The following is a 15840-nucleotide window of genomic DNA, read 5'->3' as shown; positions in this document are numbered from 1 at the left end:
TTTTATTTGAAATATTCATACTGTTAACTTGCTTGGTAAGAGAAAGCAAGGGTAACCTTCAGCTTAATACCATCGTTAAGAAATTTCAATGTATTGCTTTGCCTTTATTGCCACACGTCTCTGAAGAGACTTTAGAAATGGTAAAGGCAGTAAAGCCAAATGAATTATTTTCTAGGAAATATGGATGCATGAAGCAGTTGAAGAGGAGGAAAATCTAGGCTTAACACTAATATTTCTGATACTATGATAATATACAAATCCCTCAACTTTATCAAAACTAAGATACATCATATTTCACAGATAGGATTCTTATCCTTATTTCACAAATGATAAATCTGAGTTTTGATAAAGTTGAGGGATTTGTATAAGAATCCTATGATGCCTGCCTCGTAGCATTATTGTGTGGTATATATAAACTTTGAAAGGCATAGTTTCTGGGTAATTAATCATTTTATTAATCATGCTAGCAGTTATTAATTACTGCTAGTATAATTTATACTGGACAAATGATATTCTACAGTGCCAAAGCTCCCACTTGGAACCTACCCAAGACTTATTTTATGCCTTTGGAAAAGTAATTCTTCCTGAGGGTGGTAATAAATTCTGATCGGTAATAAATTCTGATTGGTTAACAAATAATGAGACTGAATATTATAATGAAAGGCAGGGGGATATGACATTTCCTTCCAGACCACCCCGGTCTTGGGCAATCTAATCAAATAATTTATCCCCAATACAATGAACTGTAATTTACCACAAATGAAATTCTTCAAAAGATTCTCTAGGTGTAGAGAGCAACAACTCCAAGATTTCTTCTCATCATCCACCCTACCCCTCAGAGAACCAAGCCTTGACCTAATCTCCAAATGAGAAAGGATTCTGTATCCCTCTAATATTAACAATTAGTTATTTAATAATCATTTCTAATAATCATTTCATCATGTATTCCAGACTCTAAAGTGATGCATAAATGTCTATTGGTGTCACTGAAAAGAACAGAATGAAACTGAGTCATCACTTTGTTTTGTATTTCTTTAGCATGGATATAGAAAGAGAGTAGATGAAGTCACTGAACCCTGACTGGGATCTTGCTATGAGATCCTGCAGGCTTACTGCCTTTACCATTTCTAAAGTCTCTTCAGAGACCTGTGGCAATAAAGGCAATTAATTCACTTTACCAACAATTGAAATAAACTGTGTTCTCTCTCTCTCTCTCCCTCTCTCTCTCTCATCTCTTTGTCTCTCAGTAAACCATCAAAGCAATTGTTTTTCTCTTCTGTTAAATAAAAGAATTTCTTCATTTTTGATAATTGTATTTTCATATACTTAATACATTTGAAATCTTTCTGAGAAGGGATCCATAACCTCAGCATCCTTCCATCATCTACACTGAGAGTTGTTAAAAATCTCTTGAAGGCAGGGGAGAGACTGCATTTGGAGAGAAGGGAGGGGAATGGAACAGAAAACTGGCCAAATCTTTCTTTCCCATCTGAGTGTCCTTTCTACTATACTGCAAAAGAACCTTAGAAAGCAACTATGGAGTCTTGTTCTCCTGTCAACTCCCAGGATTTTTTTTATGACTTTCCAAGACTTTTTTATGACAGTCCAAGACTTTCCAGAAGAACTGATATTCACTATATACTTATTTTCTCTCCTTAGCATGTCATAGTGACAACATAGGAAGACCTGAATTCAAATCTTACCTTTCTGATATCTATCATCTGAGTAACCTAGGGCAAGATATTTTCCTCTTTCAAATTCCCCATCTAACTTGCTGAGACTGTTTTGGAGTAGATGCCTGTCTTCATTGATAAGGGAATTTCCTGTTTCAAAGAAATCATAGTTCTCCCTACTTCCCAACCTCCTCCCTCCCCCCCCCTTCTCTCCATGTTGAATATATGTATCTATATGTGTTTTTGTGTCTTTTTGCCTATCCTTATATTAGAATTTCCTCAATTACCCCCACTGACTGGTACACAATAAGTACTGATTAAATGATGATTGAATTGAAAGGATTACAGGTTAACATGACAAAGAATTTAAAACTTCAGTCCTACTGGGTTCATTCATGCACTGGAAAACTTTCTGAGAAAGGGTCCATAGGCTTCACCATCCTTTCATCACCTACATTGAGAGCTGTTACAGAGGAGAGACTGCATTTGTATAGGAGGAAGGATCAATGGCACTAAGTTCAACACACCCATTATTTGAAGCTGTCTTCATGTAATGGGACAGCTTCTGTTTTTAAACCCAGCCTCTGACCTGTGATCTACCCATGGCAAATATACTCACTGTCAATGATCAAATCCTCTGAAAACTAAGCCCAAAGGAACTAATCAATTTTTTGTTATCTGGTGTGGTTAGAGAATGTTATTTAGACTTCCTGGTTAATAGTAATTATGTTTGTCCTTCATTTTTGAAGAAGGCCTTGGTATCAGGGAGGTGATGCCATGACAAGCACATGGATTGGATTTGAGTGAGGAGGTGGCTGTGCTAAGTCACCAGCCTCATTTTCTCCTCCAGAGTCATCTGGATCCTGAATCAGGATGACTGGAGATGGTCCTGGATGTGAGGCAATCAGGTTGAGGTGACTTGCCCATGGTCACATAACTAGTAAGTGGCAAGTGTCTAAGGATGGATTTTAACTCCTGTCCTCCTGAATCCAAAGTCAGTACTCTATCCACTGTGGCATACTGTATATACCATATTTATAGATTGTTGTTTAGTTTCAGGTTTGTCAGATTTTTTTGTGACGTATTCTCAACAAAGGTACTGCAGTGTTTTGCCTTTGCCTTCTCCAGCTCATTTTACAGATGAGAAAAATGAGACAAAGGAGGTTAAGTGATTTGCCCAGGGTTATACAACTGATAAGTGTCTGAAGCCATATTTGTACTCAGGAAGTTAATTCTTTCTGACTCCAGGTTGGGTGCTCTGTCCACTGTGTCACTTATTTGCTCTGTATACATAGATTATTTTCAAATAAATTACTCATTGCACATAAAGAAAATTAAAATTTTTTAGAGAAAGTGTAATTTTCCTTGGATGTTACAAACTGTTTTTGGGTCATGATTATGAATACCATCATTGACCAATAGATGCATGTATGTAAGGACTGTTTAATAAGGAAATTGGATTAGCTGAATAGATAGAATGCTGAATTTGAATCTGGGAAGAATTGAATTTAAATCCTCCCTGAGATATTATTTAGCTGTGTGATTATAAGTCACATAAAACATCCTTAGTTTCTACATCTGTACAATGAGAATATTGTATTGTCATTATAGAAGCATTGTCAGATAAGATGTAAAGCACTTTTCAAATATTAATGTGCTACATAAATGCTAGCAATCATTAACATGATTACAAGTTAGAAATAGCCATTTAAGAGTAGATTATATTCAAATGATTCAAAATTCTTTAACTTTGTTTAGTTCTTGGACACATATTTCTGTAGCTAATATATGGAAATCCATTACTCTTTTTATGTGGAGCAGCAATTTTCCTGTAGCAAATTGAGGGCTAAATACAGGAATTCCATGCTGTTGATGTCCCCAATAGAGTGATGAGGGTACATAAAAATAGGAAATTTCTTGAAGAGGGAGGAGACCAATTCTACATCTCTCTTTTTCCTACCAATATCATTGTCTGACAGCCAACTCTGGACCAACTAGCAGTCACTTGAACTGGTTGTTACACTGTTCCTGACTGATCTGAATAGCATTTTGGTTAGCCAGTAGCAACAGTTGAAAAGAACAAAGGAGGAAAATGAATGGGTCCTCTGTCATTCTTCCCCTCTTCCTTTATTCAGCACAAAAAAGAAAGACTGAGGTATTTAACTCTAGGGACATTGGACTTGAAAGGCAGACAGCTGTTTATGGAAAGAAACAGCTGCTTGAAATTTTTAATTATTCCCTGAAGAATATTTTTAAAAGCATCAGAATCTTTATGACAGAACTCATGAAGAGAGGAGTATTGAAGCATTGGGTATGTTATTGAGAGTGATGAATAGAGAGCTGAATATGACTGGGAATTGGTGTGAGGGCATTTGGGGGTATGAACCTCTAGCACTCCAGGTGGGGAATCCCAAGGACTTTTGAGTTAGGAAGACAGTGTGGTATAATGGAAATGGCTCAGACTTTCTAGAGCTGGGCTCAAATTCTGCCTCATACTACCTGTTTGACCTTTAGTTAGTCACTTAAGGGTCAGTTAGGCAGTGAGGTGGCATGGTAGATAGAGTGCCAGACTTGGAATCAGGGAGACTCATCTCCCTGAGTTCAAATCTGGCCTCAGATACTGTGCAAGTCACTTAACCCTGTGTTGGCTCAATTTTCTCATCTGTAAAATGAGCTGGATGAGGAAATGGCAAACCACTCCAGTATCTTTTGCCAATAAAATTCAAAATGAGGTTACAAAGAAATGACTGAACACTGAGATGACTGAACAACAACAAAGGTCATTTAAATTCCCTAGACTATATTTAAAATAAAGTGGTTGGACTAGATGAGTTCCAAAATCCCTTCCAGCTTCATTCAGTTCTATATCTATGAATGAATATTGGTTTCTGAGAATGGAAAAAGTGGTCTTGGGAGCCTATATAACATCTTGAGTGTAGTGCTCTCCCCTGAAATGTTATTAATGTTTGGATAACAGAGATAAAAGAGCCTTAACTGATATTGTTTTAGCAGATGTTAAATATTAGGAACACAACTTTTTCAGTTTCCTAATCTATGAAACATTGACTACCTTACCCCTTCTGCCTTTAAGCAGGTCTGCTCTGTTTCACTCCTCTCCTAGGTTTTTTCTTTCTTTTTTTTTTTGAAGAGGATGTCTAGGCTCTCTTCCAATGACTCCAGCCCCTCATTAATGGTGTGACTCCATCCTGTGCCTCAATTTCATTTAATCACTAACAGATTGGCTTTTATAGCAGAATATTTAATAAGTTTGTATATTTGTGATTATATCTTAGAAGTAAATATTCTTGTATTTACTTGTATTTACCCTATAACTCACACCTCAGTCTCTGAGGAGGAAAAAGGGATTAGGTTCAAAATTAGCTCAGTTCCTATAGAGCACAGTCCCAAGTTCCAATTCTATTTCCCCACCCCCTTTGTAGTCAAATCCTAGATGACTTGTCTTTTCAGAGCTTCTCTACCAAACTGCCATATCCCACCTAGAATCCTGACTCTTGAACTCCCAGATCTGCAGGGGCTGAAGACAAAAACAAGATAGAAACAGACACCTTAAATCTTTGGGTCTAAAAGGCAGGGAGGAAGATATGCCCTCCTTCCTAGTCAGTTCATGGCATGTATGCTTGGGTTGAATTTTGATCTTCATTTTCTGGATCTGAGAGTGATTGTCCCAGTATGGCAGTTTATAAAGATGCACATTGTTCTGGCGACAATCAATTGAAGGAGGCTTCTCCCTACATTTGGTAGAATGGTAGGATGGGATGGGAACTCCTCCCAGGAATAGCATAGCTGCAAGATTTGGGAATGTACAAAGTAAGCCTAATTACATCTGTGAGTTAAGGTTCTAGTTAGCTTCTGAGGCCCTTGACTTAGAATTCATGATACAGTCATTGTATATATATATATATATATATGTATATATATATATATATATATATATATATGTTTCCACAGATAAAACAATGCCCTTCTTCAATCCTCCAAGGGTATCCCCCTCCTCCTCCTTTCAACTGAGAGTTTTGCCCTATAGATTCCCAAGAAAATGAAGCTATTTGTTAGCTTCTTTTCTCTTCATTCCATAATCCTGGCCTCTTGTGTCCTATAACTCCAACCATCTACAAAAAATTTCTCTGAAGTTCAGGTCTGATTATCACAGCCTGACTTAATTCCAGTGGTTTTCTATTATCTCTAGGATCAAATATAAACTCCAGATCTTATCCTACTCTTCTAGTTATATTACCCATTACAGTATTGCTATGTTGGCCCTTTTGCTATTTCTCATTCATGACACTATCTTCCCCTCTCCATAACTTTGGTGGCATGTGTCCCATTCTTAGGATGCTTTTCCTCCTTACTGCTTCCTCTCAAGATTCCCTAATTTAGGGGCAGCTAGGTGGCACAGTGAATAGAGCACCAGCCATGGAATCAGGAGGACCTGAGTTCAAATCTGACCTCAGACACTTAATTGCCTAGCTGTGTGACCCTGGACAAATTCCTTACCCCTTTGCCTTAAAATTTAAAAAAGGGGGGGGGGAGAAAAGCTTAAAGATTCCCTAATTTACTTCATTGTATGCCAATGCATGAGTTTTCTCCTGGTCTCCCCAGGTGCAGGTAGCCTTCCATCTTCAAAGGTCATCTTGCCATCTGTTTTGCATATTTTTTGGTTGATTATTTTTCCAATTATGTTTTGAAAGTTTTTCAACATTCATCCACTTACACATTCCTAAATTACACAATTTTCTTCCACCCTCTCTTCCCTGCAGTGGCAAACAGTCTAGGGAATGTTATATATGTACATTTGTGTTTAACATGTTTACATATCAGTCATTTTGTATATGAGGAATTAGGTGGAAGGGAAAAGAAAACCATAATATAGGAAGGAAAAACAAGAGAAATTTTTAAAAAGTGAGTATAGTGTTCATTTTGATTCTGCGGTGTTTTTTTTTTTTTTGTTCTGGATGTGGATGGTGTTGGCCATAACAGGCTTCCCAGGGTTATCCATCATAGTTTATCAACTCACAATAGACCAAAACGTACTCTGTGGAAAAGGGATCTATGGAAAGGGATAAATTTATGACCAAATAAGAATCAGAGCAGATTATAAACTGCAAAAAGATTTTGACTAAATTAAAAAGGTTTTGCACCAATATAATCAATGCTGCCAAAATTAAAAGGAAAGCAGAAAGCTGGGAAACAATTTTCACAACCAGGAGTTCTGATAAAGGTCTCATAAAATAGAGAATTGCATTAAATTTATAAGATCACAAGTCATTGATAAATGGTCAAAGGTTGTGAACAGAGTTTTCAAATGAAGAAATTAAAGCTATATATAATCATATGAAAAATACTCCAAATTACTATTGATTGGAGAAATGCAAATCAAAAGAACAATGAGGTATTATCTCACATCTATTGCATTAGTCAAGGTGAGAAAAAAAGGAAGATGATCAATGTTGAGAGAGGTTGTTGGATTGGAACATTGATGCATTGCTGGTGGAGTTGTGAATGGATCCAGCCTTTCTGGAGAAAAATATGGAACTATGTCCAAAGAGCAATAAAACTGTTCATACCCTTTGACCCAGCAATTCCAATTCTAGGACTATATCCATAAGACATTATAAAATATGGGAAAAGTCCTACATGTTCCAAAATATTCAGAGCAGCTTTTTTTTTGTAGTGGCAAAGAATTGGAAATTGAGGGGATACCCATCAATTGAGGAATGGCTAAACAAGTTATGGTACATGAATACTATGGAATATTATTGTTCTATAAGAAGCCATAAATGGTCAGACTGTAGAGGGAGAAGCATGGAATGACTTAAAGAATCTGATGCTGAGCGAAAGAATAGAACCAAGGGAACAGTGTACATATTAACTACAACATTTTGAGATGAACAACCTTGATGGAATCAGCCCCTCTCAGCAGTCCAGAGAGCTAGCTAGGACAACTGTATTTGCTGGTAATGGACTATATTATCCTCAACCAGAGGAAGAAAAACAAAAAACACAGAAAAAAACCAACCCTTCTGAATCTGATGAACACTTTATAAATATTATCTCATATATCTCTTTCCCTTAATCCTAATTCCTCATGCCAAAATTACTAATTTGTGAACATGCTTAACAAAATATCTATGTACAATGTTAATCTAATTGTTCCCTGCAGAGGGGAGGAGATGGGAAGGGAGGTGGAGGGAAATTTTATAATTGGGAAATATGCATGTACATATGGATGAAAATAAATTAAAAAAAACTCACAATGTTGTGGTTAATGTGTATAATGATCTCTTGGTTCTGCTCCCTTTGCTCAGTTTTAGTTCATGAAATTCTTTACATATGCTTCTCAACCATTCATGGTTTTTTATATAACATTCATATACCATAACTTACAACCATGCCCTAATTTCCAATTCTTTGCCACTACAAAAAGCTGCTACAAATATCTTGGAATATGTGGAACTTTCCCCATTTTTAATTTCTGGGTATAGACCTAGTATTGGTATTTCTGGATAAAAGTATGATCAGTTTTATTGCTCTTTGGGCATAGTTCCACATTGCTCTTCAAAATGGTTGTAATTAGCTCACAACTTCAATGTCCCAAAACTCCCAGAGTTTTCCTTTGTCATCTTAGCCTATCATGTGTGAGGTGGTATCCTCAAAGAGTTGTATTTTTCTCTCATCAATGATTTGGAACATTTTCTCATATTTATATTGCTTTAATTTCTTCATTTGAAAACTGCCTGTTCATATCCTTTTGATCACTTATCAACTGGAGAAATGACTTCTAACCTTATAAATTTGATTCAATTACAGAACTTGTGAAAATTGTTTCTCAATTTTCTCTTTTACTTCTAATCTTGGCAGCACTGGTTTTTACTTTAGTAAAAAATTATCCATTTTGCAATCTATAATTACACTATTTCTTATTTGCTTATAAATTTCTCCCTTTTCCATAGAACCAACAAGTAAAGAGTATATCTTGATGTTAATTGGTCTATGGTATCACCCTTTGTTTAAATCCTGTACCCATTTTGACCTCATTTTGGTATAGGGTGCAGAGTATTTCTTAATGTTAATTTGTCTATGATATCATTTATGTCTAAATTTTTATTATTTTGGTATCGGGTGTGATATGTGGGTCTATATACTTAATCTTTGCCAAACTTTTCCAGCAGTTTTTCTTGAACAGCAGCTCTTATCCCAGAAAGTCTTTGGGCTTGTCAAACAATCTTTTGCACCTATCCTAATCCACTGGTCCAAATCTATTTCTTAAGCAGTACTAGGCAGTTTTGATGACTGCCAATTTAACGTATAGTTTTAGATCTGGTACATTTGAATGTATTTTGAATATTCTCAAAGTTTTAGTGTGATTTAAACTTTGTGGGATGCTCAGGATATTTGAATGCTGAGTGCCTTTTTAGAATGGGACTCTTGTTTATTTCCAAAACCTAATAGTCTAGTAAATTAACAAATGCTTCCCGATTATGGGTGTGATTACCTTTCAACCTGACCTGGCTAATTTTGAATGGAACATCATTTGCAGTATAGTTAAGGAACTGGTTTCAATCCATAAATTTGAGAGGACATGAGAATCATAATCAGAAGGTGGACGAGAGCAAAGGTTGCTTAGTTATGTCAAAGATTGCATTTTGCACACAGTTCTAACTGACTTTACTCCTCCCTCCCCCTACCCCTACTCAACTAGAACCTCTCCTACTTAGCAAAATGAATCTAGAAAAGCCTAATGGACAATAAGATTATAAAGAGGAGATAGAGAAGCTCCGCAAAAGTATTAAAATGTTATTAATACATTATTTTGAAGATAGTCATTTCTTTATGCTTTTCCCTCCACCATCTCTACCCCCTTTAATGAAACTTTTACACCTCACATTATATAAACACAATGACAAATTTATCGGGGAGAAAAAACTTGGAAGTAAAACTAAATGGGAAGGTCACCAGGACAGCAGAACTTGGGAAAACGATGGCAAGGGCATATAAGGACAGATCACTTTAGGAAAGCAACTCTTATCCAAAGTTCATCTTCTTTTCTTTTGACCTTGTCATACTTTGTTTCCAGTCACTCAAGTACATCACACAATAGGGGTTAGTGAGGCAAGACATCATCTGCCTCCAGGTATAAAAATGGTTGTAAGAAGCATCTCAGTCTATGCAAGGTGAACCGGGACATCATCTTAGGCAGGGCATTCATTATCACATCTGAATTTACATAATTAATATGGAAAACCAGGAAGCTTTGTAACTTGGTCATCAATAAGATTATAATGAAGAAAAATCCAAAACACCTGAAAAGAGAGTGCTAGATTAGTTGTTTCTCAAACACACTGAGGTAAATTGAAGTCTTTTCCTCTTGGACTAGGTGAAGGCTAACTTTAATTCTATTACTCATTCTAGGAATTGAGAATCCAAGAATGGGCTGGGTAAGGAAATTTTCATTTTTAACCTTATGTCTAGATAAACAATAAATCAAGTCCTGATTTGTAGTGTTTACCTTTGTAGTGTTTACCTTGCTACTCTAACAATAGATCCTCATGAAGTATAAGCTAGTTCTACAATAGCCCTGTTTCAGAACCAAAGGATCACTGAGAAATAGAATCTGACATTGTCCAACTATTTTTGGATGCAGAAATAGAATCCAGCTCTCTGAACTTGGGAGCCCCTTAACCATCCAAAAACCTATATACTCACCAAAAGAAGCTGGACAAAGAAAAGCCTTTTTTAAAAAAAAAGTTTCATGTACTGAAATCAGGAATCTTCCATACCAGGTAGCTCTAGAACCTAGGGAGCTTATCTGGGGATTAGTGGATCTTTGGGGAGTCATCTTCAGGGATAGTCCTATCATCTCTGGAGGACTAAATATTTTGCAAATTTTGCAGATAAAATGAAACATCCCCTTTATGCATTCCATTAAAGCATTCCTGGGATTTATCTTTATGATATCTTGAAATATTTTACCCTACCTTCTAAAATAGAAAACTAAATAAAACTAAAATGACTCAGGTTCATTTTTATGGTATGATAAGTGCATCACATTTGGAATCAAAGAGATCTGGATTTGAGATGGGCTCTATTATTGACTTACTTTAGGTAAGTCACTTAACTTCTCTGGGTCTCAGTTTCCTCATATGATTAGTGATCATACTATTAAGTAATATGGTACTACCCCCTCAAAAGCTCCAGGGATATGGAGTACAATGTGCCCTTACATCCAATGATCCCTGAATTCTCATGTTTAGTCATTTCACTTGTGTGTGTCTGAATCTTCTTGACCCCATTTGGGATTTTCTTGGCAAAGATACTGGAATGATTTGCCATTTCCTTCTCTAGTTCATAATACAAATGAGGAAATGAAGGTAAACAGGGTTAAATGGCTTGCCCAAAGTCACAGATAAGCGAGGCAAGATTCCACCTGAGGAAGATGAGTCTTGCTGACTCCAGGTCCAACACTCTCTAGCTACCCTTTGAATTCTCATGTCATACTTTCAGTACTATTTTCTGCCTCCCCCCATTGTTAACTATCAAATGAGACAATGAATATGAAGTAGTGTCCATGAATATAAAAATTCTAATTAAATTTAATTGAACAAAATTTCTCTTTAAATGGAAGATTATTAGTTACTTCTTATTGATATCAATATGCTTTTGTTTAGCAGCTTTCCTCCCCTTTTGACTTAAATCCCCCCCCCTTTGACTCACAGCTTTCTAATCTATTGGGAAATAAAGTAATTAGGTATGTTAGAATTTGGCATAAAGCATGAACAATGGATTCTGAGTAAGGGAATCTTTTATGTGCTAGCATTAGTGAATGAATTTTGTAAAATCATTTTGACTGCTTAGAAGACTTTCTGGCTCATTTCCAGATTTTCTGATAAAAAGTTGAGATTATCAATGACCTTAGAATAAATGAAAAATTACTGTGTAACATAAGATCTAATCATTGATCACAGTACTATTAAATAGTACTACATCTAAAACACTTTTTTTTTTGACAAAGTTATCTCCTTTCCATCACCCCCACAAGACTCCCTTGTTTGTGGAAGGGCCCATTATGGTAGGCTTGGGTTTCAGTAATTTAAGACAAAGATTTTCTACCTACTTGTACCAGAAGTAGTTTCTCTTTTTTCCAATAGAGATCTTCTCCTGTAGTGAAGAGGGAAGGGTACTAGTGAGTAAGTATAAAAGGACCTGTGATTTTTTTTTAACTCCTCTACCAAACTTTTTTTGGAGAAGGCGGGGCCAGGTTCTAAGCCCTATGATATCTGAAACTTTCAGTGGGGAAGCTCCCTCTACCAAAGCAGAGTAAGTGTGTTATGTTGAGTACTGAAAACTTAGGTACCTCATACCAGAGTTGCTCAGAATATGTCAGTGTAAAGCTTGAATTGTTTCTGGTTCCAAGGTCTGTTTATTAATTATACCACTTCTATCAAATTGGTTCCACTATCCACTAACTAGATTACAAAAGGTATCTAAATGGTATGTCCCTATTCCCAGAGAGAAGATACAAGTCTAAAAAAATAGTGATTTTAGTAGCTTGGAATTCTACAGTACTTTCCTTCCAAAAGGCTAAATAATAATTAAGTGCTCCCTATTTACGACTTGCCATTTGATCTGACCTTGGACATTGCCTCTGTGGATTGAGTTCTGGGTCTGGAGTCAGGAAGATTCTCATTGTTTAGTTTTCAGCTTGTGTCCCTCCTCCCCTCTGAATATATGTGTACATTTGTTTATACCCTTAAGTGAATTTGTTCATAGTCACAGTCACTGTGTTAGAGACAGAACTCAGACCTAATTCTTCTTGGCTTTGATGCTAGCTCTATTTGATATACCAGGCTAGTTCTCATGGATAAAAATTTGTTAAGATTTTTTGGAAACCAACCTCCCCTCTAAAATTGGGAAGAGGGAAAAAAATGCTCACCGCATCATTTTGGATGTCATCCACCAGCAATAACCCTGGTCTTGTTGGTTGAGCACTTAGAGCTTTTGATCTGGGGAAAAACCCACAAGAAAGGGACTGAACAAAGTATATTTAGGCCTTTACATTATAGTAACTGAGGAAAAATAGGGGCTATCTTTCATAGGGTTCTCTTAGCTAAGTCATAATCTGAATCCTAAGCAAAGGTGTTGGAAAACACTTTCAACTCCCATTTCACAGTTACTTTACAGTTTTATGTGGTTAACCTACTATTATATCCAAAATTCAGATTTGAGATAATATAGCAACCTGAAAGGAAAAGTCACTTAACTTCTCAAGGTCTCAGTTTCCTCATCTGATTAGTGATCATACTACTAAGTAATATGGTACTACCCCCTCAAAAGCCCCAGGGATATGGAGTACAATATACTCCTACATTAATTTGGGAGTTATGAGATTTATAGGATCATAGAATTTGATCTGGAAGAGATCTTCAAGCTCATCTACTCTAATCTCCTTACTAGTTTTGCAGATAAGGAAAACTAGTTTACCTAAGATCATGCAACTGTAAGTCTTATGAAGCAGGATTTGAATTCATTTCCTTCTGGTTCAAGTTCAGTCTCCTAAGACCTGACTTTTAAATTCCAGATTTGCTCTATGAATCTATATCCTTATGGATAAATTGAAGTGTTGGATTGGATATTTCCAAGGTCCCTTTCACCTCTAGACCCTAATAAAATCTAAAAGGAACCTTGATCAGGGTAATCTTGTGTAGCATCTGCTATTTCTCCCATTCCACATTACCAACATTGTCAGAATAATGCTAAAAGAATCTACTATTGCATTGATCTGTATTAGCTATTTTGTCATTTAAACTCTTCTCATGATTAAGTAAAATTTTCCCCTCCTTTTGATCTTAATTTTGAGTCTCAATTGTTGTGAATATTCTGGAGTTTTATAGAAATGGATAGCTTAGACTCTATCCAGGAATTTTTTTTTATAGAATTGTCATGTTTTGGGGCTTTCTAGCCTGAGAACTTCCCCCCTATAATTTACTACAATAACTGTTTTTTTCTATAACATTCTACAATAAAAATTACATTGTAAAGTATAGTATTTCCCCTGTCAATGTTATTTTGATTCATGAGTACTAAATTGTTAAAAGACCTCGATTAAAATTTTGGTTCTGCCACTTAAAACTTCTGTGTGCCTATGGGCAAGTCATCTAACATCTCTAGGTTCCTTATCTGTAAAATGAGAAGACCCTGCAAAGTGAAGTGGATGTTACTATTTTGTTTAAAAGTGGAAACAGTAGATTTTAAATCTATCATCCTATCATACCCCCAATACCAATAAGGATTATAGTGAGCTTTGCTCCCCATGCAAAATTTATGTCACTGATCACATAACAAAGAATGGAGATGATCCTGTTTGCTGCTGAGAGGGATTGGGAGAAGGGACTGAATAGGATGAATTCAAGTCTGTTCAAGTTGGGATGATGAAGGCCAGATTGGTTGGATGGGTAGAATTGTTGCTTATTTGACTTTGGTTAGGAAAGGGTAGTAGGAATATTTCTGTCCCAGGTTGTCCTAATCTTAGCAAGTTTCTGGGAATGTTGCTAAAACGCGGGTGTGATTGTTTTCCAAAGCTCACACTTCTCTTTCAAGGAACCGAGTCTCTATTTCTTCTGCCATCTTTCTCAGGACTTCTTGATATTTCTTTAAACAGAAATAAAGGAAACTTCAATCACTTATTGGAAGGTTCAAAAGTTTTAATAAAATTATAGTTATTGTTTTAATTGTCATCATTGGGAATCAGACCCTGTGATTTCATTGGTCTAGGAGATTTTGAACAAGTGAACTCTGTGAATGCAGACCATCAACTGTTCTGCATCTATAATTTAGAGAGTTTCCTGGGGCACTGAGTAGTTAGATTTGACAAGGTCACTCATCCAGCCTGTTGTCAGAGGCAGAACTTGAACTCATATCTTCCTGATTCCAAATTGGGCTCTTTACTGGTTTTCTATCTGCTATAATATATTAGGTTTCTCAGCCAAAACTTGAACATTGTCAAATTGTATAAGTATATGACTTTCCCAACATTCTCATCCTTTAACCATTCCTTCCCTTCTAAAAGTTGTACAACAAGATAGAAGACTTTGAAGGTGGTTGGGTTGGGCATCGTGAAAGTTGGGAGGATGAAAATAAAGTGATTAAGTTAGTTTAAGGGATAGGAGTAAAAACCCTAGGGAAGATATTGCTAGGAATCCAGAAAATAAGCGGCTGGGGGATGCCCACTTGCAGGAGTTTAAATTGACCTGGCCATAGGGGAACATGACTCTGGTCCATTCTATACTTTCTGCCTTTGTACCAAAAACTGTACCTTTATACAATAAGCCTGGGTCTCATAGAGATGTTTCATTGTTTCATATTCCACCAGGACCTGGAAGGCCAAAATTCTGTGTGAGTTGATACAAGAATGAAAATGTTTCTACCTATGTCCTGAATCATTTGCTTTACTTCTGTTACTGCATCAACAACCATTTTTATTGTGTCTCTGGGCTCCCCTTTTAGGAAAAATCTTCCCTTAAAGGCAAAATTTGCTTTCCCTTTTAGATCTAGATTTTGAATAATTAGTGGTTAGAAAATTAATGGACTGTTGGGCTCTGAAGTTTGTAACCATTTATAGTTAATTTAGTTAGGAAGTAGGAGGAATTAAGAGAGCAAGGGGCAGAATAGAGAGCCTGGAATTTATCCTGTTAATTTTGAGATGGTTCCTTTTCCTGTATCATCATAAAGGGACCTAAATCTGAGTATCTGGTAGCTGACACATAGTAAGCTCTCAATGCTTATTGATTTACTAAGCTCACTTTTGTTTCCTTCCCTCCTACTTTGGGGAAAGGAATGATTTTACCTTGAATAGTTCCTTTTCCTTTTCTGCCAAACAGGCTTCAGTCTGTTGTATTTTTGTCTATGGAAAGAAAGGAAGGCATGATACTCAAAGCAAGTAGAATTAGAGAAACAAATGGTACTCTTACTTGGAAAATGAAACTATATAGTCACTTTCCAATTTGTCCATCTTGAATTAAAAGAAACTCAGAGGATATTGGATGGCATCTAATCCAACCTTCTCATTTGATTGAAAAACTGGCCTGGAGAATTGAAGGTGCTAATTTGACTAAGATCACCCAGATAATAAATTGAAGACTCAGAATTTAAA

At 36.3% G+C, this 15840-nt stretch overlaps 1 protein-coding gene and 1 long non-coding RNA gene across 10 annotated transcripts in view; one reads left to right on the top strand and one right to left on the bottom strand.

The window, feature by feature from the left end:
- Nucleotides 1–15840, top strand: part of LOC141522010 (uncharacterized) — a 354724-nt gene that overhangs the window by 18335 nt on the left and 320549 nt on the right. The window lies entirely within an intron of this gene.
- The window catches only part of TMCO5A (transmembrane and coiled-coil domains 5A), a 40518-nt gene that overhangs the window by 8166 nt on the left and 16512 nt on the right, over nt 1–15840 (bottom strand). For 3 of the 5 annotated variants that reach the window (XM_074235071.1, XM_074235069.1, XM_074235070.1), the window contains 6 exons: nt 15535–15591; nt 15004–15063; nt 14275–14339; nt 12625–12694; nt 11806–11849; nt 9579–9994 (listed from right to left, as the gene is read on the bottom strand). In XM_074235071.1, the coding sequence (XP_074091172.1) occupies nt 9796–9994; nt 11806–11849; nt 12625–12694; nt 14275–14339; nt 15004–15063; nt 15535–15591 (495 nt within the window). In that variant the 3' untranslated portion in view covers nt 9579–9795. Of the gene's footprint in view, nt 1–9578; nt 9995–11805; nt 11850–12624; nt 12695–14274; nt 14340–15003; nt 15064–15534; nt 15592–15840 lie in introns of those variants that run through there. The other 2 variants (XR_012478105.1, XM_074235072.1) reach the window with 1 other exon arrangement.

The sequence above is a fragment of the Macrotis lagotis genome, chromosome 4, assembly GCF_037893015.1.
Source record: "Macrotis lagotis isolate mMagLag1 chromosome 4, bilby.v1.9.chrom.fasta, whole genome shotgun sequence".
Taxonomy (NCBI): Eukaryota; Metazoa; Chordata; class Mammalia; order Peramelemorphia; family Peramelidae; genus Macrotis; species Macrotis lagotis.
Note: the sequence above shows the minus strand (reverse complement) of the source record. Positions and strands in the feature narration are given on the sequence as shown.